Here is a 24,848-nt window from a genome sequence, read left to right on the forward strand (position 1 = left end):
GAAACGTTCAAAAGACTGTTGCTGATAACTGGTCTTAACCAGCCTTTTGGCCACAGTCCTGTTTCCACCAGTCAAAGTAGAGGTTCAAACAGAGTAATAACCAAATAGACAGCATTTGGCTTGTTCAGTTAATGGTGCCAACTAAAGCCAAACTGCATTGTTGGAGAAAAATTTCAGTTTTTACCAAGTTTTTATTGTCCAATATTATTTTGTTCCACTTCAAGGCACCAAATATCTGGCATTGAGTAGTTCGTAAAATAAGGAAGCAGCATAATAGAGTCCTCTTTAAACCAAGTTGACAACGGTCAGACTATACAAGGTCTTTCAGCTAAAGCTTTCATGGGTCATTGGGGGAACAAAAAACAAATCAAAAAGCGCAGGAGTCAACTATTCTAAATGTTTCCTATATGGGAACGTCAACACCAAAAGCCCTTTAACTTTAGACCCCCACAAATATGAAGCTCTATGCAGTAAAACAGATCAGATAAAGTACTGAGCCAGATTCAAAATCTGAACAGCATCGAATCTTTTCTGTTTTTAGGAGACAATTTGAGGGGGGGGGGGACCCATCAAGCTCTTTGTCTCATTTCCACTGCCCAGTAGAACTACAGAACTGTTTGGATCAGTGAAGAATAGCAGCATAAGCAAAAGAAATCAAGTGATATTGTTTACTGGACATGGAGTTACAAATCTATAAACAGGCCAAGGCAGAATTCTTTACACTGTAATAACAGGAGACCTCTAAATCTATCACCATCCCTTTTTGAAACCATTTCCCTTCCTGAATGTGACAAAAACCTCAGACATTTAAAGTCCACAGGGGAAAAATAAAATAAAATGGAGGGCATGTTAAAAAATAAAAAATATATTAAAATTTTAAAAAAAATAATGCTTCACCCCTAAAATTGAAGAGGGGATTGTTTGGCACAGACATGCTGAATCAACTGATGTAAGCAGGAGGGTCCAGGGTCCCATCAAGAGGCTCAGACGATGGCGTTACTGCCGCGGAGGCCCACCCCACGGGCAAACTGCTCCAGCAGGCCGGAGATGGCACCAGAGGGGCTGGGAGCTGAGGATTTGAGGCCGACAGTGGAGCTGTAGGCTGCCAAGAAGGCTTCACGTACTGCCTCCAGACGGGCCTGACGCTCAGAGGGGAAGGAACACCTGGAGAGGACAGAGGAAATAAGCAGGGGGGATAAGATGGAGGTAAAGGTCTGAGAAAATGCATCTCCTGCTGAGACCAGAGAGAAGGCAGATGAGTCAAAGGGAGGACCCAGTGGAAATGCATCTCCCCAATTCTCATTGTCTACTGGGCAGTAAGCCACCTCTACTGAACATTTCAGTGCCCTGGTTCCAAAAACTTTTAAAAAAACAATTTCCTGACAAATCAAAGCTTGTTTGACAGGATAAAAGCACAAACAAACTTTATGATAGTGCCGTATTAGAAGTAGCACTATTCATGTCAATTATGTCAGCACAAATGGCAAGATATTAATGTGATTGCAGTTTGAAATATGGTCAAACATTAGTTATAACACTAATGTGCCTAACTCATTGAGCCCTTTTATTACATTGATCTTCCATGGCAAACACTACCCCACCTTATCAGCTTTATGCACTGCTACAGCTGCCAGCACTAGACAGTCATTAGGCCCTTCTCTGAACCCTGTTATTGGTCAAAAGAGCTGGTATTCCCCAGTAATGGGACCTCTATGAGACGTCCACCCTCCTCATGGTTCTAATTATGTCAACTTCATATGGACTGACATTTATGCATTTCTCTACCATCACTGATCATGTGATCAAATGTGGTACATTTACTCATATATTCATACAATTAACCTAACAGCCATGAACAAGTCCGAATCGGTGATAAAACGACACCCCACAGGCCCTGGGAGGACACCCCACAGGCCCTGGGAGGACACCCCACAGGCCCTGGGAGGACACCCCACAGGCCCTAAGAGGCCCCACCCTGGGGTCCAAACCAGGAACTTTGTTAAGTGACAGTGGTTAGCACGGTCACCTCAAAAACACAACATTTGTGACACAGACAATTTACCATGCTGGTAGCACAGGAGTGTGTTAACAGCCAGGAAACACTTATAGTCAAGAACAGTAGGGACAGATACACTGAAAAGAAATACAGACTAATGACAAAGATCACTTTGTATGTAGGTTTGCACAACCAATGCTAAAGTAACTGAAACCAGCAAACTCTTACTACACCGTCATACAGCCCAGCACAAACTATGGTTACTGATTTGCTAAAGAGATCCTAAACTGGCACAAAATAAAAATGGTATCACAACTGAAAATTTCACAATAAACTGTGGACCCTGTAATGGCAAACGGATTCAGTGTTGGAATGAAGGAGGAGATACCCGAGCATAAAGCTAGCCGTGGTTTAATTTAAGAAGTCTAAGCTGTTTGTTACTAACTGAGAAAAGGGTGACAGTCTGCTTTTCTGCATCCTTGTCCCACTGGGAAGTGAACCTCTTGTTTAAGACTATGAAACCATGCCATCTACAAATCTCTTACGGGACTGAAACCTGTCTACCAGTGGAGAGGTACTTACATTCGTCCACTGGCTTCATCCTGAAAGCTGAATGGCAGGGGGGAGTCGTAGGCAGCGATAGCAGTAGATGAGTTGGAGGATGAGGCCGAGGCCAAAGGTGGAGGGAAATGGGTATGGTCATGGATGCTGCCACAACCGGAAACTATCTGCCAACTACCATAATCTGTAGAGAGGGAGGAACTTGACCGAGCACAGTCCGCTGCTAACCTGAGAGACAGATAAGAGGGACAAAAGTAAAAGAAAGCCCCCAGAGCTCATCTTGATCAGTAGCATGACTGAAATTTGTGGTGGAGCAATCTCCATTTATGATACCCCGACTCAGTTTCAAGTCTGTATCAGCAAACGAGTTGTATCCTGATAACAAGTGGTGTTAAAAAAAACAAAACCATTATATTTGTTCCTATAATGCATCCAAGATGTTTTAGGCTTTGGGTCCACAGTCAGCTGTTAATAGACCTCTCTGCATTGAATCGTACTTGTTATTAATCTCTGGCTCTCTTCCAAAGCATGTCTTTGTCTCGTCTTCCTTCCCTCACCCCAACCCAACCGGTTGTGGCAGATGGCCACCTCTCCCTAAACCTGGCTGCGCTGGAGGTTTCTTCCTGTTAAAAAGGAGTTTTTTGCCAAAGTGCTTGCTCATAGGGAGTCATGATTGTTGGGTTTCTTTCTGCATGTATCATTGTATGGTCTACCTTACATTGGACTTTTTGCAATAGCACCTTTTTCTCAAAACCATAGTGTTGTGCCAGATGTATGACATTAGAATATCGTGTTGTAACTGCTGAATGATATGAAATCTTAAAGCCTTCAAATGGGACTACACTGATTTTGATTTCTAAGGAGACACCACTCCATTCTCCACTTTGTCCCGTTTTGGAGAAGCCAAATACTGCCCGAGTCTCAACACTGGTACCAATGTCTGCATTTCTTACCATATACTTTAAATCTTTTTGTTAAGGACAATCCATGAACACAGTCTCATAAATGTATCCATTTTATTCAAGTACTCTTGCTAGATAAAAGTGATACAAATTAATAAGATGTTGCAAATTTGAATAAGCTGAAACTGTTTAGCACACAGCATTTGTTGCTTTTGGATGCAGCTGCATACTGTCGGAGCTTTGCAAAAATCAGTTATACAATACAATCACTTAAAGCTTAAAAAGTCATGTGTGTTGATGACAGAGTGGAATCCAATTTGTCAAAATCCATTCACAAAGCAGGTCTGTTATGCACTAAACCTTTTTTGGCCTACAACTGCAAAGAGCATGTTATGTAGACCATCTTGTCTTCCTTAGGATGGGAAGTGTTCAGAGGGTTTGTGCCTTTTCCTGTACCTGTCACAGGGTTTCTGAGAGTGTTTAAAAAGCAGCAAGTTTAGACTTCTTTTACTGAAGAAAGAAAGTTTCTCTCTGCAGTTGCAGTTTTGTAATAAAGGAAATGAGCAGGTACTATGCAACAAAATCCTCCACATACACTTGCCTAATAACAGCATTTAAGTGACTGAGAACTTCAAGCTATCTGATTTGGAAAATTTCCGAATACGTCAAACGGTGCAGTTGAACTCAAAGGGAAGTGATAGAAACAGAAATGAAAGAAGAATTCAAAGCCGACAAAGAAGCTGATCAGACTTCTAGATAGAGGAAGTGGAACACTCCAAACCAGGCCTTGAACATTTTAACAGGTTCAGATGACAACAGTATAGCAGTGGTTGCACTGTCGTAGCAACTGTATTTCACTGCTCGTAAGTAAAAGCAGAGCTGAGAAGGTGCATCTGGTGATTGTCCAAAGTGTTAAGTGTGTAAAAGTACGCAGTCGAGCAAACTTGAACTGGCGGCTTAAGCTACATTGACTCCCTCACCTTCTCCCTGGAACAGCCAATGGGCTGCTGCCAGTACGAGTGTCGCCATGCTCCGACTGATTGGATGAGGAGCTAGAAGACCGGGCGTCATTTGCTGTGTGGGAGAGGCGGTCGTCCAAAGGGTTCTGTTTATTCCAAACCACCATTGGAGAAGAGGAAGTGTTGCCTTTTCTCCTGAGGGCAGAGAGTAAATCACCATTAGCAACAGCTTGTTATCCGAGGCCAACGACACCACCACTGCATAAGTTAGATGTTGTATGTGGTATTCCTTAGACAAGGCATCTTTGGCTTGGAACACGTGCGTGTTAGTTCTAAACTAGCAGAGTGTTGGAGCTGTGAGCATTTCCTTAAAATGCAAAGAACTTGTTTGAGATGACACATCAACTTCAGACACTTTAAGGCCTTGGGGGGGGGGGGGGGGGGGGGGAAAAAAAAAAAAAAAAAAAAAAAAACACTAGTCCAGCATAGGGTCACAACACAACCATCCAAATTACTCTAGCTTGCATACTGCAAAATGTTTAATAGAGTAAGTACCTGGAGACTAATGCAAAACACCCTATGAAACAATGACTGGGAGGTGAGCATTTACATAATACTCATGCACCTCTACATAACCAGTCAGATTCCTGAGTGACTCCATTCAACTTGCCCTGCATAGCTGAGGAGGGTCTCAAGCAGACAGAATCCAAAATTGTAATTGTGTGGATATGAAAAGCTTTTACATGCGTTTTGCAGACCTTTTGTTATCCACTGAAGGAGAGTAGATTTGCATTTTCTACGGTATTGTTTTTACTGGACCGTATGTATTATACAACAGTATAAATATTCTAGGAAGCTTGCAATAACTGGAAGAAAAGATCAACCTAAAGACACTTTGAGAAATTAATCCTTGAATTGTGTGAGCATGTGTGGTGCTGACCAGTTGGAGGCTTGGGGCTGACTGGAGGACAGGTCCACAGTGTCATTGGTCAAGCTTGATCCACTAGCAATCTCTTCAGTGATGAGGGAAAAGTCACTGCTCAAACTAGTCACACTGCCACGGTCCCTGGACTCTGAAAGCAAACAGCATTTCATCCAACATGTCACACAGGAGAGCCTGAGTAGCACCAACCAATAAAGGTTTACCCCCCTCCTTCAATGTTCCCAAAGCTCCCGTATTGTCCCCACCCCAGCTAAATATAGTATTTAGATGTATAAAACAAAGACATTTACAGGGGAAGGCTGGAGCAATTCCCCCAAGATTCTGCAGTCACACGTCTGCTGCTCAGACAGTGTCGTCCTCAAACACTACAGCAAAGGCCTGAACAAAGCACCATTTGCACCTATGAAACTGACTGAGTCTGACATGAAAAAGCACCCTGATGTGACTACCACATTAAGAGGTTAAGAGTTTCTTCGAGCAAGTTTTGGATTTTAGGCTTGCACTTTTATAAAAGATTAAAGTACCATTTTAAAATCACGGTCTCATTGTTTTGCTTTAGGCACTTAAAGTCTCCTTGCATCAGACCAGAGGCAAGTAGGATGAGCTCCCACTGCAGTCTTTAGCATAGCACCAGAGACTGCTTAATGCTCAATACCTTTCTTTCAAGAGTTTGAGAATTCTTGAATAACACCATTAGTGCCAAATGATTGGCATTTGATGCCACATTTATGATGTCTATATAGATATACAAGCCAAAGCCTGCCTATGTATAGTTGCTGAACAGCGCACCCAACTTCTGATGGTTGTTTTCAGCAGCCATGTGACAAAGCACAAAGTCATTTAAAGACCATAGTGAGACGTGCTGTAACGTATAGATCAGGGGTCCCCAACATCCTGACTCCAGCCCAAATCTGAACCCCAGGAGGGTTTTTTCCCCCAGACCGCAAAGCATTTTCTCATTTGCCATGTTTTATTCCTGCCAGCTACCGTGGCTGACTTTTGAACAGGCGCGTGGGGCAACTATGTGGGGCAGTGACATTCAGGTCCACACTCCAAGCCAGCTGGTGGTGATATTGCACCACCAACACAAACACAAAGGAAACCCATGCAGGCCCTTCAGTGCGGGTTGCTAAATTCCTAGCTTGGGAGCTCAGGAATGTTGACAGTATAATTATGACTTGGTGCTGCACAGATGAGTAAAAGAAGATGGCTTTGTCATAAATATGTAAAGTGGATGATGAAAATTGGGCATTTAAAGATGAATGGACAAAATTCGCTCACGACTAACGAACATTTGCATCCATGCTTAAGAATTGCATTGACCCCATTTCACCCAAAATTTAAAATGCTAGCTGCAAATGTCCATGCAAATTTCTCCCACTAAAGTGAGAGCCAGCACAGTTTTGCAGGATGTTTTAAGTTACATTGTATGAGGTGCCGTAAGGGACATTATTACTGAAACGCTCTCACACACACACTACTGAAACGCTCTCACACACACTACTGAAACGCTCAGCTCTCACACACACTACTGAAACGCTCTCACACACACTACTGAAACGCTCTCACACACACTACTGAAACGCTCTCACACACACTACTGAAACGCTCTCACACACACTACTGAAACGCTCTCACACACACTACTGAAACGCTCTCACACACACTACTGAAACGCTCTCACACACACTACTGAAACGCTCTCACACACACTACTGAAACGCTCTCACACACACACTACTGAAACGCTCTCACACACACACTACTGAAACGCTCTCACACACACTACTGAAACGCTCTCACACACACTACTGAAACGCTCTCACACACACAACTGAAACGCTCTCACACACACAACTGAAACGCTCTCACACACACAACTGAAACGCTCTCACACACACTACTGAAACGCTCTCACACACACTACTGAAACGCTCTCACACACACACAACTGAAACGCTCTCACACACACCACTGAAACGCTCTCACACACACTACTGAAACGCTCTCACACACACTACTGAAACGCTCTCACACACACCACTGAAACCAGAGGCATTTCTGCTGAACAGGAAGTTGTTTCCTGACAAGGAAACTGATGGAAAAAGTGGTATATTTCAAAACACTACAAGGATTTCTACTCAGCAACCTGCTAGTACAGCAGTCCCCAACCTTTTTTGCGCCACGTAAATGATATAAAAATAAAAAAACGATAAATACCATGAAAACCATAAATAGAAATGTGTTCGAATTTTTGTGGAGGAATAAAACCCATTACATAGAAAGATCTCAGCTTGTGAAGGGATACAATAAAGGTGGTATCAAAACTCCAGAATTGGAATTTATGGTTGGCACCCTTAGAATTAAATGGTTAAAATCTTGTCTGTCACAGCCAGACTCTACTTAGCTCCACATCCCATGATTCTTGTTTAATAAAATAGTATACAGGATTAGACTTTATTTTGAAATGTGATTTTGCGGCAAATAAAATCCCCATAAAGATATCAAACTTTCCAAAACAGACGTTGCATTTTTGGGAAAATGAGATTTACCCACAACTTCTCCCCATAATTCAACCTTATGGAATAATAGGGTAATAACACTTAATCAAAAATCAATTTTCAAGAGTGACTGGTTTGAACAAAAATATTATATTCATAACAGATTTGTTGGATGATAACGGTGTCATTCTAAGTTACACAGACTTTTCAGAAAAATATTGTCTAAACTGTTCTCAAAGAGAATATAACAAATTTTGTGAACTGTTCCCACTGCCTCTGCTTCATTTGATTAAAATTTTTATGATATACAATAATTTCTCATCAGTGCTCCCAAATTTATTGCTAGGGCAATGTCAGCTGTTTGATAAAAATGCAATAAGAAATTTGTTAGTAGTTTCTTCAAAGACAAAATATTTCATAGTTACAACAGAATGGTTACATGGCATGGTTCTAATTTAGTTATTTCATATACACTGGATAAAGCATACTAAAAATTTATGAAATAGCCTATTCTACCTAAAGTTAAAGAAACACACTTTAAACAAAACTAATACTGTGGCAGAATTTCTAAAAAAAGAGATTTGGCTTTGAGGTGGATCAGTGTTCTTTTTGTACTGATGAAAATGAAACCCTAGAACATCTTTTTTTTCCCTATGCCCTATCACACAATGTATTTGGTGCAACTTAAAAAAATGGATTTCCCTAAATATTAATGATGTGCCACTGTTTGAATTACATCATAATTTTTTTATATGGATCATCTAGCATTGGATGTCTCAGACATTATTAACATCATCATACTTTTGAGTAAATATCATATCCATTGTGCTAAATGGAGGAACGCTAAGCCTTCTCTCCCTGGTTTTATTGATGATTTTAAGATATTTTTCTTTGCTAAAAAAGACAAAAAGCACATATGCCAAAAAAATAACCAGGATAATGCACGTCTCCCGCTATTCAAAATTTTGACTTATGCTGAGGCTAATATATTGTTAAGTAATGCAGCTGTCTCACTAAGGTCCAGAATCGATTTGTTCCACGATTCGATTCAATTCAATTCAATTTGATTATGGGGAATTTTGACAGTCAGAAATATTATAATTCAGATCAGTACATTTACATATTTTTGTATTTAAAAAAAGGAAGCTGACACACGCAAGACTTTATCAAAGGTGTGAGCATCACAGCAGATGCCTTTGTGTCAAAGTAGCTGAAGATAAAACACATAAAAACATGAAGGTGGTTTTCCTGGCCTGGGATTTTATAAAAAATATTCTGCAGTACATCAAAAACGAAAGAAAACCATATGAACGTTACCTCTGACGTTACAGCGGTTTTATTAGAGACACGGCTAACGTTTTGCATTTTGCATAATTTTAAAAAGTTTAAATATATTCAGTATTGAACGGCAGAAATTAGGTTTTCTTTTCGGAAGTATGTAAAATGAAAAAAAAAAAAAAAACAGCGGCCGACTGCGCTGTAAACAACGGTAGACTTGTGCCTAACAAGCAAGCGAATAATACAGAAAACAGATTTTTAGACGGGAAACTGTTCTTGAAGTACAGAGAGAGAGAAAGAGAGGGCTGTGCATGACGTGCGATTTTATCGTGGTGGAAGCAAAACAGTGAGGGAATTCATGACGATGTTTATGTGAAGCGCAGTTTGGATCTTCTTTTGCTGCTGGTTCAGTCAATATTGTTTGGAGAGAGATAAAACTAACAGCTTTAGAATCGGCGCAAAAACGGCGTGAAAACAAAGCGCGGACCTGCCGACAGATCAGAGTCAGCGAGCTGTCGGCTTTCAGCCCCGACCGTGTCCGTGCTGTCGCGTGAGAAAGGCGACATCTCACTGATTCTGATCCGCGGGTCCGCGCTGTGTGTTTACGTCTTTGTGCAGAAGCCGTACCTGCTCTCATTTACTGTCTTAGCTGTTTGGTGGTTGTTGAAATTTTGTGAGGTTTCACCAGAGATTCTGGCATTTCGGGTAAAATAAATTTATATAACAAAATCGATTCAGGATTTTAATGAATCGATTTCACGTTATCCAAGCCAGAATCGATTTTAATCAATAAATCGATTATAAAAACCCACCCCTAACTAACAGGTTGCTGAGTAGACATCTGTGTAGTGGTTTGTTTGAAATCTAACACTTTTTCCTTCAGTTTCCTTGTCAAGAATTAACTTCCTGTTCAACTGAAATGCCTTCCTGTTTAACTGAAATGCCTTCCTGTTTAACTGAAATGCCTTCCTGTTCAACTGAAATGCCTTCCTGTTCAACTGAAACACCTTCCTGTTTAACTGAAATGCCTTCCTGTTCAACTGAAATGCCTTCCTGTTCAACTGAAATACCTTCCTGTTCAACTGAAACACCTTCCTCTTTAACTGAAATGCCTTCCTGTTCAACTGAAACACCTTCCTCTTTAACTGAAATGCCTTCCTGTTCAACTGAAATGCCTTGGTTTTTCAGTTGTGTGTGTGAGAGCGTTTCAGTAGTGTGTGTGAGAGCGTTTCAGTAGTGTGTGTGAGAGCGTTTCAGTTGTGTGTGAGAGCGTTTCAGTAGTGTGTGTGAGAGCGTTTCAGTTGTGTGTGTGAGAGCGTTTCAGTAGTGTGTGTGAGAGCGTTTCAGTTGTGTGTGTGAGAGCGTTTCAGTAGTGTGTGTGAGAGCGTTTCAGTAGTGTGTGAGAGAGCGTTTCAGTTGTGTGTGTGAGAGCATTTCAGTTGTGTGTGTGAGAGTGTTTCAGTAGTGTGTGTGAGAGCTAAAATTTCAGTCGTGTGTGTGAGAGCGTTTCAGTAGTGTGTGTGAGAGCGTTTCAGTAGTGTGTGTGAGAGCTAAAATTTCAGTAGTGTGTGTGAGAGCGTTTCAGTTGTGTGTGTGTGAGCGTTTCAGTTGTGTGTGTGTGAGAGTGTTTCAGTAGTGTGTGTGAGAGCTAAAATTTCAGTCGTGTGTGTGAGAGCGTTTCAGTAGTGTGTGTGAGAGCGTTTCAGTAGTGTGTGTGTGAGAGCTAGAATTTCAGTAGTGTGTGTGAGAGCGTTTCAGTTGTGTGTGTGAGAGCTAAAATTTCAGTAGTGTGTGTGAGAGCGTTTCAGTAGTGTGTGTGAGAGCGTTTCAGTTGTGTGTGTGAGAGCATTTCAGTAGTGTGTGTGAGAGTGTTTCAGTAGTGTGTGTGAGAGCTAGAATTTCAGTAGTGTGTGTGAGAGTGTTTCAGTAGTGTGTGTGAGAGCTAGAATTTCAGTAGTGTGTGTGAGAGCGTTTCAGTTGTGTGTGTGAGAGCTAAAATTTCAGTAGTGTGTGTGAGAGCGTTTCAGTAGTGTGTGTGAGAGCGTTTCAGTAGTGTGTGTGAGAGCGTTTCAGTAGTGTGTGTGAGAGCTAAAATTTCAGTAGTGTGTGTGAGAGCGTTTCAGTAGTGTGTGTGAGAGCGTTTCAGTAGTGTGTGTGAGAGCTAAAATTTCAGTAGTGTGTGTGAGAGCGTTTCAGTAGTGTGTGTGAGAGCGTTTCAGTAGTGTGTGTGAGAGCGTTTCAGTAATAATGTCCCTTACGGCACCTCATAACATTGTGTCGAGTTTGTCAAACACATTTTCTGCAGTTTAAAGCACTTCCTGATTTTCCTGAATATTGAGGGGTTTTAATGTTTTTGTTTTTTTAGGTGAATTGTTTGCACCTTAATGTTGTTTATGTGCAACAGATGTTGCAAAGATTGCATAATTTAATCGTTTTTTGTTTAATATTGGTACTTGAACTGGATTGCACTTGTCTGTCCAGGAGATGATTTAATGGGCATAAAGTTAAATGATTAAAACTAATTTCTAAGTACTAAGTTTTAAAAAGAGACTTTCCATTTGATTCAATTTTATATGATGGATTATGCAGAAGAAAAATAGAATTGGGCTGAAAGGCCTGTTGCTTTACCAGTAAACCATATGATTAAAATGTCCTCTTTGCCCAATTCATCCCAAACCATTTCAATTGGATTTCTGCTTAAAGCGATCTGGCCTCCACAATCACTCTCCTTACTATTCCAGAACAAAGCTAAACACTTTACATTTCACTAGATTAAATAACAGATTAGGTATGTCTGAACTTTTGATACTACATATCAGAATACCTTAATAATCCCCAAGGAAATTATGTGGTTACAGTTGCTCCAAGACAAAAGTAACAGACTGAACTAATTAAATAATACAATATATTACAAAGTTTAAAAAACATAAGAAATGGCTCTAATATACACAAATAGCTCAATTATTAAATATCCAGAATACTACAGAGGTAAAATATATATATGATTGACATTTTACTCTAAACTGTAAAACTTTGTCATTTACAGCCTTTTGCACGTTCTCTACAGTAACTATTGCAGTGTGTACTGTGCATTAGATGGAGGAGTTGTACAGGCAGGAATGATTTCCTGTGTCATTTAGTGGTGCATTTGGGTATTATAATAATATAGGCTCCCAAAATATCTGTAATTAATTAGCTAGATCCATGAAATATCAGTCAAAACTTCTACAGATGAAAGCATGCAAAAGTGACTCACTCAACTGGCAGAGCTCTTCCACAGTGAAATCACCGTCTTTGAAGTGAGAGTTCTTTCTTCTAAAACTTAAAGGTCAGACATTAAAAGACTAGTGAACACCTGATAGTGAATCCACACAGCTGGAATTTGACTAGGTAATGTGGTAAACACACCTCTGCTTTTTAACTGTAGAGAACTTCTCTGAAACAATGTGCTTCAAAAAATTGAAGCAAAAAAAGAAAATCTGAGGAGGAAAGAAGAATGTCTGATGAAACAAACAGAAACCATTAAGACAAAAATAGAAACTGGTAATAGCAAGGGGTACACAAACTGCATGTAGCCTTTCACAAACCAAAATTCACTCAACGCATTTAGGTGTTATTCCACATTAAGCTAAATGATTATGTCAAGTGTCATTTTTACTTGCTTTAGAATGAGCTACAACTTCATTTTAAATACAAGTACCTCTTCCCCTTTGGAGAGTCGATCTGGCAGCATGTGACTGAATGGGGAAAAAAAAATGAATGACTGAAAAGCTTCCATTGCCAAACCTCCTCAGCATAATAATACTATAATATAAAATTATATAATAGTTCTAAACTGACCAGTTCTTTGTCATAATTAAAGAGGATAAATACAGAATACCAGCAGAGCTGAAATGGATCGGAGACGTTGATGAAGCACATCAACATCTGCACCTGACGGCAGCTTTAAAGGACTTTGATAATTAAACTACAATGCACCATATATTCAACTGATCCAAGTGTGTTTGGGATAAACTCATAGCACCAGATTTAGTTGAATACTTTCAAACAAACTGAACCTGAAAGCTAAACATTTTAGCTTAAAGATCTGAAAATGAGTGACTGAGTTTAAGCTGTTCAGTGAGGGGATCAAAAAAGGCTTAAAATTATCTTAAATGCTGCACGTCGCAAGTTTACCTTCCCATTAATCAGTCACAACTCAAATATGTACTGTAGACAACCAAGGGTCTCTCAAGTCAGGTGGCACTACGAAGTGTCCAAATCACCTCCGACATATTTCTGCTGGCCAAATCAACTTATCTTAACAAGTTGCTGTGAAGTCCTGAAATAACAGATGTAACATTCTTACCCAAAGAGGAACCAGTCGTAAGCGATAGTCAGATACAGAATCTCTGTGGGCTCCAGGCTGGCATGCACTGCACCATCCTGTGAAAGATGGGAATAACTGAGTCGAACAGCAGTCTAGTAGGTTTAGGCTTCAGCAGGTACTGTGTACATGTCTAGTAGAAGTAAAGTGCTCACGTTACTTCTGAATAGACCTCTCAGGAAAAGCACATAGGAGCATGACAGCAGTCTGGTTTAAATGCATGCACTTAACTCATTCACTGCCATTGACGTCTATAGACGTCAATTACGTTTTTCAATGGGAGGGGCTAGAATACATTTTATTTTTTCATATATTTGTAAATAAATTGTTTTGATAAAACAACCTTTCTCAGTGTTATTTCTGTTTTATAGAAGTGAAAAACTATTTTATATGTTAGAGGTGTCACAAAGCAAGAAATATTAGTGTCAAAGGCACTTTTCTGCTTGAAATTTATTTCTCACAAAAAGCTCGTTTTCTCCCTTTTTTTGGTCAAAACAGGCATTTTTGGTGGAACCCACCTCTCTTCTACAGCTGATTACTAAAGAATGGAAAATGGTAGAAACAAGCTTTTTTTTGGATGAAAGAAGAGAGTCTGTTCTTCATTTTGGTAGGTTCAGCGTTTATATGATCATAACACAGTTTTCTGTGGCTCTTCAAAAATGAGTAAAAATGCTCAAAAACCCTGACAGTGGGGAGTTACCTGATTTGAAAATGGCTGGCAGTGAATGAGTTAAGTGAAACTATCCACGGTTTAAAAAAAAAAAAAATTAAAATTATATTGACCATTTGTAACTATATAAAAAGGTAATAATCTGCTACTTTTCCACAATGTTCCTCATGCCATGGATTCATTTCAACTACAGCCTTGTGGACCACCAACTGTAGCTTTGGTGAGCTAAGCCTAAAAGTGCTTGAATCAACTTTGCAGTTGCTGCAGGTACTGGTTACACTAGCTTCACCAATTTTGTCCACATCTCCGAAACAGAACAGATAGTTTAAAAAAAAAAAAAAATAATAAAGTTGGCATTTCTGCCCTTTACAGAGGTGCTGTGTCACATTGGCCAACGTAAAACATGTCAAAGTCATGAGTCTAGAGAAGGAAGCAGAACTGCTCTCTGAACAAGATTCAGAAAGTCACCATGGCCTTAATTTTGCCTGTGCCCTACACAGTATCAGCACACCATGACAGAGCTGACTAGTTGTCCACAGATCAACAGTTTCAGTTTTTTCAGAAGATTGCCATGTGGGTCACATCTTCAGAAGACTTTTTTTGCATAAGTTGGAATTTAAAAATAAAATAAAACAAATTGTGGTGAATACAGCGAGGTCAATTACAGCACAGAAAAACTGACACAAGGAGCAGTGGTGGATTTGTGGCAGACTGATTAAGCTGGGGATTACAAGAGTCTAATGAAGGTCTGAAGGACCCATTGAGGTGTTTGGTGTCATGTGGAGAAACAGAAGGAAATAAAAAGATTTAAAAACCACTCAAGAATAGAAAAGACTTACTGCCCAGAGAGAGAGCCTGAGGAGAGACACGAACAGAGGCGTTCTGTCCCATCCTGATATGCAGTGCACCAGGAGGCCGCTATCATCTGAAATGACAACACCTGAGAGGTCAATGCTGTAAGCACCTTCTGGAAAGCACGAGTATTATGAATAGGTAGAGTACATAATGCACCACAGAGTACAGAAGTGTTGTGTAACATGAACTCGATAGATGAACTCAACTGGTGTACTGAACTGGAAACAATACTGAATGATTCAAGTGAAGACGACAGCACCGAGACTGAGCAACATGCATATTCTGTTTTGCAATGGCACAGACTGAGTGCCAGTATAACAGCTCTGTGATGAACTGCCTTCATGAAGGATGCTGAACCACAGCTTGAAATTTATAGATGTACAGGGAAATGGAGAGAAACTTGTTTATTGCTCTGCATTCTGACAAAGGACAAAACAATAGACAGTAATTGGCATAATAATCCTAGTAGGGACTAGTAAAAGCGTTATACAAATACAGGCCATTTACCATATGTAACTGTATTCTAAATCATACTAAATAAATGGAATTAAAAATAGTACCAATATTTGACGTAGTATAAATGAACAAAAAATAACTAAGGACCTTGGAAAGAAAAGTGTCTGGACTTCTTTAAGATGGTTCTAACTAGAACTGAAGAAGCTTCTCGGATGAAGGTGAAACCTCTTCAAGCAACTTAAAGAAGTCCAGACGCTTTTCTTTCCAAGTTTCCTCAGACTACGATGTCCTGGATGACTGAGAACCTTCACAGACAATAAATAAAGCACTGCCAACTAATGTTTATTTAAGGACTTTTTGGCTATTTGAGATGGCTACACAGACCATTAATTAGGTTAAGGCAGTGTTTCCCAACCACTGTGCCGTGAGAAATGATCAGATGTGCCGTGGAAGATTATCTGGTTACATTCTCTTCCACTAGAGGGCAGTACAACTACCTGCTCCAATTAAATGGGTTGCCAACTGCCAGTAAAACAGAAGACGAAATTACATAATGGCCATGCTGTGAGTGAGACAATATAGCAACAGATAAATATTTGAAAAGAAAAAGTATTCAGTCTGATTTGGGTCCTGGAGAAAATTCTGACCCAGGTGAAGGCCCTAGCATGAGTGGCAAAAAAGGTATACTGGGGACAAACAAGCCAATTCCGTTATGCCTGGTGCACAGAAAAAAAAAAAAAAAAAAAAAAAAAAAAAAAACACATCAATATGCTTTTTGTGACATTTGTTTGGAAAATTCACACGGGTTAAGGAACAGTTCTGCTACTGTGGTTATCATGATGAACGCTTTAAGACATCTTAAACTTGAATTAAAACCAATGTTTTGACACAAACTGACCTGAGCATTTTGACATTGTAGTTCCTTAAATATCTACTCAGATTATTCTGTTAGAAGTTGGACATTGAAACAGTGACAGTCTACTCAAAGTCTTCAGCTGTTTGGGGGTGGTTAACCATTAACCAGAGAATTATCCAGAACAGGAAGTGAATTAGCTACAAAACCTTATGCTAAACCTGGTTTCTTATTCAACAGTTGATTCTATATTACATCCCAGATTACCACTCATTCTGACAGAACATAAAATAACTGCCAGGGGAGTTACCAAGGTAGCTAGATAATGGCAGGCTTTCCTTCTACAATGACTTTGACTGTTGCTTTATATTATGATTGAGCTGCCTCCAATCCACAACAAGAAAACACACACACCTACCATCACTATTGATGATGTGGAGAAGTAGCTTCAGGTAGTTCTGGGTCTGCTGCACCAGGTCCCATGACTGGACAGTTTTCACAGAGAAACAAACATTAATTGTTTGATAAAAACCTTACTTTGCACTCAGGAAATGATCTTACTGGATTACATCTTAAACTGGAAAGGTCCTTCACACTGTGCGTCAAAACTTGGCCTGTTCCTCCAACCACATTTAACCAAATCGATAGATTAAAACCCAGAAAGAAAATCATTTTCTGCACATTTTGGCATTTAGCTTTACATTCGTGGACTCTAAAACCACATTCTGTGAGGTCAGACACCATTTGACTGTACAGTTTTTATCAGCACGAGTACACCAGCAACCCACAGAGAAACATTACTATAAGACACTATAATATTACTATGCGCCAGTTTGTCCATGTTTTGTTTGTCAACCTATTACAGCAAAAGCATCACGGGGAAAAAATAAAATAAAAACTTAGTGACGCTAGTGTACAAGCAGTCAAGTTATGAATAACGAGCCAAGATCTGTGCAAGTTGGACAACAGATGGAGCTATAACACCAGTAATATCAGCACATGACAGTTATGGCAGATAAAGAACTCAGTAAAAGCAGGAAGACAAGAGAATTAACCTGGTACTGAGTCCAGTCAATGTTCAAGTTGTGAGTAAAGCACCTGGGGATTGTCAAAGGAGCGTCCACAAAGTCCTGTCAGAAGATACAAAGAAGAATGCTCAACACAGAGCTGACTTCTGACCAGTGCCTGATCTGTCTGAGCAGATTCTCTACCTGATTCCAGTTAAACACCAGACCCTCTGCTGTGTAATCTCTGTCTTTGTAGTCCTTGAAAAACTCACAACCTGAAAAACAACGGTAAAATGTAATTTGTACGGCGCCAAATCACAACAACAGTTGTGCAAGGTGCTTTATATTGTAAAGTAGACCCTACAACAATACAGAGGAAACCCAACAATCATATGTGCCCCCCCAACAAACTCCTCTGTAAATTAACCCAAAGTCAAGCTATAATGAGAGTATACAAAAATATAAATAAAATGTCCAGTTCCCAAATATTTTCTGCCTGGCAGAAGGTTTTATGTCAAATATGCACTTTATACAAAGCAGAAAAATGAATAATTAAATGCTTAAGATTTGACAAATTTTACTAGCTTAAAGTGCAACATCCCAGAGCTTTAATTTGGGTAGACAGCACAGGTACATGTTATGAAAGAGTAGTAGTAATAAAGTTTTAAGCACAAACACCAAAATGGTAGTTTAATTTATTACTATATTATCAATCGAGGGCTTTGTTCTACAAGTCACAGCTGTTCGTGGACCGCCTCTGTAATTCCACTCATATTCCATTACTGGCTGATAAAGCACACCTAGCTCTGGTGAAAGGGTCCTTACCTGGGTAAGGCACAGAAAGCAAAGTGAAGTCTGCATAGCGTTGGGCCTTGTCTACCTTCTCTGATGACGTCACGCTGCAGGGACACAAGGAAACCAAATGAGATTCATTATAAGCAGTCACCCAGAAACATGAAATAAACCCTTTTATTAAAAGCTGTTGTAATGTGATAAACTAGCAGTGCAGCTTCTGCCCTTTCTGAAGCTGACAATATTGTTTAAAATTAATTAAAAAGCTTATTAATGTAGCTATATATCTATATCTCTTATAATACACTGAATGATGCAGCAGTGATTGTGGTGCTCTAGACATAGCTGTTTATAGTAAATTGGGGACACACACACGCTAAACTGAGTAGCCACATCAGAAGCCTCCCTCTAACCCCTCTTCTTCTAGGAAACTGTGACCTAAATGGCACAGAGTGTGAATGAACCAGTACAGTCTGTTACTTACTTGAGGCCAAACTTAACCTTCTTGTTCTCCACCATTAAGTCGCAGATGTAGCGAACTGACAGGTAACGCAGCAGCTTAATGTCATAACCTCGAACCTTATCGAAGAGATGGGAGTCACCGTTCCTGACGAGGAGAAAAGTGAAGAGATAATGTGAACATGCTATCATGTTCAAAAAAAATGATAGCATAGACAATTTATCTGACACATAGTAACTGTTATTAAATGATCTAAAACACTGGAGAAGGAAAACAAGTCACTTTCCAAAATATAGCAGGGACGGGGGGGGGGGGGGGGGGGGGGGGGGCACATCACAGATGTGTGTACATTTATTAGTTTCTAGACATGAGCATAACCAGTGACCAGGCAGATGGTTAGACCTCAATATTTGAGATATTTTGGCTCCTCATCTAATGAGCAAAAACAAACCAAATGATTAAAATAAAGTACGACTGACGTTTAACACTTGTTAAAATTCTTGTCATTTCTATTGCACTTTAAAGAAACCCAATTTATAGAGATTGTGAAAACATGCACATAGCATATAAATGTTGGGCATTTGCTGGGTGTAGTTTCTAAATGTACGTGTGTTACAGCATTAAATTATTTTTCAAGTTGTCAACCAATGATTGGATTAAGAAAAAAAATATATAAGATTTAACTTTCAAGACCAAATATCCAGGCTGTAAATTCTGTGGGTTTTTGTTTGTAGTTTTTTTAAAACCCTGTATGATCAGGTCAGTGACAACATCAAACCTACCCTCAGAGCCAAATTCTGACTTTTCTCTTAAAAACAAAAGTCCTATTAGACAGTGTTAAGAATGGATTAATTTGTTTATCACAGATGAGACTTTGACTCCATGAGATTAACACAATTCTTAAATTACAAAATAAATACATTTAAAAAAAATGTCCTGTGTGTACAGCAGGTAAGGTAACCATTACCTGACTACCCTGTCATCCTCTGGAAACTCCTCCGACTCCGTCCATGTGTCATCACTGCCCCCTAAACAAAGATAAATTATAAAAATAGCAGGAAAACATTAGTCGGGTCAATCTCTCCACATACAGGCTTGGAAATATTAATTGTTGCAGACTTTGCATAAGTGCAGCATCAGATAAAACATTGTTCCAATAAAAGGGGAAGTTAACACCTTAATGGAAGTGGGAAATCATTCAGCCATCTTATTCCACTCCTCCATTTAAGAGTTATGAGAGGGCTGGAACCTACCCCACCTCATGTGTGAGAGGTGAGGTACACCCTAGACAGGTTGTGAGTATAGCAGGGCTAACAGAGACAACCACTCAAGCTCACATTCACCTCGTAGTATCATCACTGAACCTAACGCACATCTTTGGAGTACTCAAGCAGAACCCACACTTCCACAGAGAAAGGCCCAACCAGTATGCAGACTTGAAACTAGGACCCTGCTCCACCCACTAGTCCTAAAATGGGGTGTAAACAGTGAATGCACTCTTAAGAGTTGTGTAGTCAAATACAAAGAAATTTGCATGTGTGAGCCTAGAAGTTTTCACTCCATTAACAGCAAGTGTCTTCCTAAAAGTCAATCCCAAGTCTCTGGAGAATTTTCTGAAAGCTTCTGTAATGCAGAAGTAATCTTTGCACTTAGTTCATAGAGTCTCAGTGTGTGCAGCAATGCAGAAATGGCACCATTTGTCAGAATGCCAGGAAGTACAGCTACTGTACCACAGCAGTGAACTTTGCAGCCTGAGAAATGCTAAGTGATCTTAATATTCGGTGCAGTTCCACCCCCCACACGTTCCCCTCAACTGATGTTAAAAGGGAACTAAAACAGAAACAACTGTAGTCATCCCTGATGAGCTGGTGATTTTCAGTGGAGGCAACCTTTCAGTCAAAACAAAGGCTCAGAAAGAAAAGGGCTGCAGCTACTCACAGGTCAGAATCTAAACTGAAACTTATCATGAAAATAAGTCAGCCACAACTTCACGTTTATACTAACTTTAAGCCATTTGCAGGTGTGTGTGCTTTTACCTGAGAAAATGTAGTTGTAGCCTGTGCGTCCATACAGCTCCCCCCAGCCTGCCAGTGTGGATGATCGGCATATATGCTAAAATATGGCAAGCAAAGAATACAACATTTTATATTTCAGTCATTGTCAAATTTAAACATTCAGAAAACTGAAAATTTTGAACTTTCAGCTACTTTACTTCTTAAAGGAGGAAAATGCCCCACAAAGTCAGTCAGACCAAAATTATGGCCTCGCAAAATAGCACGGACAGTTAGCATTAGTACCCTAGAATCATTGTACCTCAGCGCCTCGTGCCTTAACACAGATGTAACATTAGCTGGTGCTGGCACTACGTAATCTTTAGAGTGTTACAGGTTCACTGCACCCACACAGATCTAATAAACTTAAGTTTGATGCATGCAGGCTGAATTGGGTCCGAGATGCTCTGGCCCTTATTCATCTTCTACTCGTTCCCGCGTTCCCTTTGGTTCCTCACAACAACACGAGAAGGATACATAATTCAAACGAGCTTCTGCTTCCAACTCAGCTTAATTTTTTTTTCTTTGTTAGCACTGTACACATTTTACCCGCATGTTTAACCTCAAACTATTCAGGTTGGGTTTGTTTTGAGTACTTTTTTTTCCCCTGCTTCACAAGAGTCAGTGTTAAGGAGCAACCACAGCATGAGGAGGTCACACCTTTGACATCAGAATTTTGTCACATGGAGGAAAAAGAACAGTTGTATGTAACCAAGACCAATATAGATACCTTGCCATTGTAGAGGATGACTGGACAGACGAACCTCCCTCTACAGCGAGCCATCTTACTCCGGTTCACTAGGTCCTGCAGCTTAGAGATCTGCACAGTGCTCTCAAACCTGTACACACAAACCACCACATGCTCTGCACATCAACTACACAACACAATCCAGCAGTTAACAAATTTCTGCTCCAAATGAAACCAGCCTCATTTATGCAAATTTACAATAAAGAAATCTTAAAAGCTTTTACGCTCATATTGCCGATCTTCCCCCAGCTTCAAAAACTAAAATAACTGCAACCACTACAGCAGAAATGAAATTGACAGTTACAGCTTTTTTAAAAACTCTTTTCTTAGAAAAACTTTAGCACACTGACACATGAAAGCCCTCAGCATTTTCATACATTGCTCTGGTTTGACTGTTTTAACTATACATCCTGCCACCTGACTAAATCACTGGACTGGTCCATTTTGAAAGTTTAAACTAATAAAAATCGCTAGTAGTGGCAGGAAAGCAACACTGCACTGCTGAAGGAGCTTCTTTAAACACTTCCGCTACAAATTTAGTTTGTTTTTAAAAAGCCACCAATATTTTGCCCACACTTAACCTTATGTAAGTGCAGTCACAGAAACACCTAAGGATTACCTAAAGTAAAGGGATCAAACGTGATAAAGCGGCCAGAGGTCAGTCAACGATTAGAGTCAATACCTGATACTTAACAGATGACTCAGCATACTTTTACCCCATAATGCAAACATTTATTACAGATGCAAGCTGCAATATTGGTATTAACTTTGTATCCAACTTTAGATCATTGCAACATTTTTACGACATGCTTGAAACCCTGTGCAACTCTGGATAATCTTAAACATTCATTTTAGTGATAAACACAATTTCCCAGTTTTCCTGATTCTCACTTTTGTCTCCACTAAAATCCATTTACATAAATACATTTTGTAACCATGTTTCTTGCATCGTACTCAGTAGTTAATATGCACAGTCCATTGCCCCTTTCAATTTAACGTGCAGCTTAAACATTTGTGAGAAAGTGCATTTTGTTTTTAACTGACACTTAAAAACTGGAAACATGGCTGCACATGAATACATTCAAAAGGAATATTTAAGTCTTAAACAAAACACTCCAAAAAGCTATTTTTGCTTCATCATTACAGGTAACTGTGCAAAGATTAAGAGTCTAACCTAGAAAGAATCAGAAAAGTTTCTGATGTAAAGTCTGCCAGCATTTTGGCCTCATACATGTTTGCTACTTTAGATTACTAAATGACTTAACATTTCTAATTGTCAACTGATAAGTTGCTTCTATACTCCCCTGGGTGCAGTTATACATGTGGTTGCATGCATTAACTGCAATCAGGTTTTTGTGTTCCACAATTTTTCAGCTGACATGAACTTTGGAATCACTTTAACTGAAAGAAAATTTCTTTTTCAATGTATGAGTTTCAATTGTGTAAAACTAATTGACAAGATATAAAGATCTTGCTGTGCATATGAAGGATTTTGCTGCTATCTATTTCTAGCACTCTACTGGAAATTTGTTGCACTACATGAATCAGCAATGAGAAAGAGGGCCTTTTTGAATCACTGCTATAATGTGACTGACTCCATGTGACACAACAGTCACTTTACCCCTCTGCCTCCTTTATGTGTTCAGAGGGGCTGCAGACGGAGGATGATCTTTGGTCCCCACACCATAATAAGGTGTGCATGGAAGAAGAGGCACACAAACAAACAAGTGGGTAATTTGTAACTAGGCTGAACTTTGTATCAGGGGAAAAAGGATGGGATGACTGAGCAGTGGAGATATACCTGTCTTTCTCCACATCTAGGCATTCATACTCCAGGAAAACTATCTGTCGGGGGTAGTGTCCACACACTTCTCCGTTGGTGTTCTGGATGATGCTGTACTTGTAATCTCTGGCAAACAGCTGCAGACAGCGTGTCTCTATGGCCTCCACCTGAAGGAGATAAACATATTAATAGTCCTTAATGGTTCCTTTAGATAATACTATAGTCCAAAAGGCTCATGTGGAGAGACAATAAGATCCCATTGTTTTGGTATGGCAGATTCTAGCCACACAGTCCAAATGCATACCCATAGATTGCATTATTAGACACTGAGCAGTCAAACTGCTAGCCAGATGTCTAAACATTGTCCACACAATCATCAGAGTCTAGCTTGAGCAATACAACTTAAAAAAAGCATGCATGCAAGTTACGTACTACTTTTTGGATATTCTTTTGCAGAGTTGAGCATGTCTTCAGTGCAACTCATCATTTAAATTGATTGATTTAATACAAACACCATTTGGCGCATCCTTAGCAAAAGTAGTAACTTATCATGAAGCTAAAGTAGAGAGAAAAGAGAAGTACCTGCGGAGTGACTTCCTTTGCCCTGTACTGCGTCTTGGAAAACAGGTCTATCAAATCCGTTATTTCTTCACTCTTTCTGACCAACAGCCCGGGAGCCGGGAAGCTGCCGGCCGTGGGGAGGTGGATGTCCGTCATAGTGCCTCGACCCGCTGCGGTGGCTTCGAGCCGCACTCGACCTCCTTCAAACACAGCTGAGCCTTGTCCTCTGGGACGGGGAGACCGACCAGGCCATCCCTTCCCAGCCAGCTTTTTCCTGACTGCCCGCTTGAGGGAGCCGGAGCCGGGGAGTCTTCTTGAATTCAGGGCACCAGCGAACCGTTCCACTCTCCAAACACAGCCTGTTAGCCAGCCCGTAAAGCCGGTCACTCAAACCACAGCTGCTGCCGCTGCAGGCTACAGAGGTTAGCAAGACTAGCTAACAGGCTAGCTCAGGTCCCCAGGCGTAGCCTATCGTTCGTCTTTTCCACCAAATCAAAGCCCTGGTAAATTCATTCAACATAAATAAACAGCCGTTTTATTTTCTGACATAGGGTAAACTTTCGTTCGTCTCTCAGCACCAATAAAGTAAAACTCCCCGTCACCTGGAGTCAGGAAATCTCCAGGATCCTTCCCGGCCTACTCACGTTTCCTCAGTGCCATGTCTTCCTGTCTCCTTAGAAACCACGACCATAAACTGTTAAATGTATACAGTAAACTGTCCTGTCGCTGTAAGGTAGCAAAATAAAAGTGGATAACAGCCTCAGCAATACCGAGTGGTGTCGCAAGCTGTGCAACAGATACCGAAGTAAAACAGCAGATAAACAGGAAGCAGGTTTAACCATGTGACAGCCATCACCCCCTTTAAATGGTGGTGCCTGATTGGATCAGCTGGAAGGACTCGCTACTACTTTACTACGGCTGGGTAAACAATCTGATCACAGTATTTGAGCGGAAATAAAGACCGAGTTAAAAATTAAAGTAAAAAAACCCGATGATTTTACTAACCTTAACTTTACTTACCTTTCTAATTATCCTAGCAGACCACTTTCATATGAGAAACTATATTGGAGAAATTATAGAGCTCGGTCTATGCATACAGAAAAAAT

At 40.1% G+C, this 24,848-nt stretch overlaps 1 protein-coding gene across 2 annotated transcripts; it reads right to left on the bottom strand.

Moving 5' to 3' along the window:
* Positions 1-654: 654 nt before the first annotated feature.
* On the bottom strand, positions 655-24,676 carry mtmr14 (myotubularin related protein 14). Of its 2 annotated transcripts, none has more exons than XM_026169096.1 (20): positions 24,387-24,676; positions 23,764-24,242; positions 23,200-23,348; positions 21,381-21,489; positions 20,636-20,711; positions 19,567-19,627; positions 18,624-18,746; positions 18,173-18,246; positions 17,552-17,622; positions 17,396-17,470; positions 16,759-16,825; positions 15,016-15,101; positions 13,489-13,565; positions 12,841-12,877; positions 12,549-12,619; positions 12,397-12,461; positions 5,359-5,491; positions 4,440-4,613; positions 2,579-2,785; positions 655-1,164 (listed from the first exon to the last, which is right to left on the bottom strand). In XM_026169096.1, exons 2-20 carry the CDS (start codon positions 23,896-23,898, stop codon positions 984-986), a joined length of 1,971 nt encoding a protein of 656 aa, XP_026024881.1. In that variant the 5' UTR covers positions 23,899-24,242; positions 24,387-24,676; the 3' UTR covers positions 655-983. The 2 variants fall into 2 exon arrangements, with proteins under 2 accessions (XP_026024881.1, XP_026024880.1); XM_026169095.1 differs by having other exon boundaries at positions 24,345-24,676.
* Between the last annotated feature and the right edge of the window lie 172 nt (positions 24,677-24,848).

The sequence above is a fragment of the Astatotilapia calliptera genome, chromosome 5 (assembly GCF_900246225.1).
Source record: "Astatotilapia calliptera chromosome 5, fAstCal1.2, whole genome shotgun sequence".
In the NCBI taxonomy this organism is placed as follows: domain Eukaryota; kingdom Metazoa; phylum Chordata; class Actinopteri; order Cichliformes; family Cichlidae; genus Astatotilapia; species Astatotilapia calliptera.

What these genes read in the sequence shown, in the direction of transcription:
- mtmr14 (XM_026169096.1), bottom strand. Translation starts at nt 23,898, where the DNA reads ATGACGGACATCCACCTCCCCACGGCCGGCAGCTTCCCGGCTCCCGGG. An exon ending in CTACAACTACATTTTCTCAG is followed by an intron (nt 19,628 to 20,635) that starts GTAAAAGCACAC and finishes ATCTTTGTTTAG; the next exon opens with GGGGCAGTGATGACACATGG. An exon ending in TACGACTGGTTCCTCTTTGG is followed by an intron (nt 12,878 to 13,488) that starts GTAAGAATGTTA and finishes TTCCCCATTCAG; the next exon opens with TCACATGCTGCCAGATCGAC.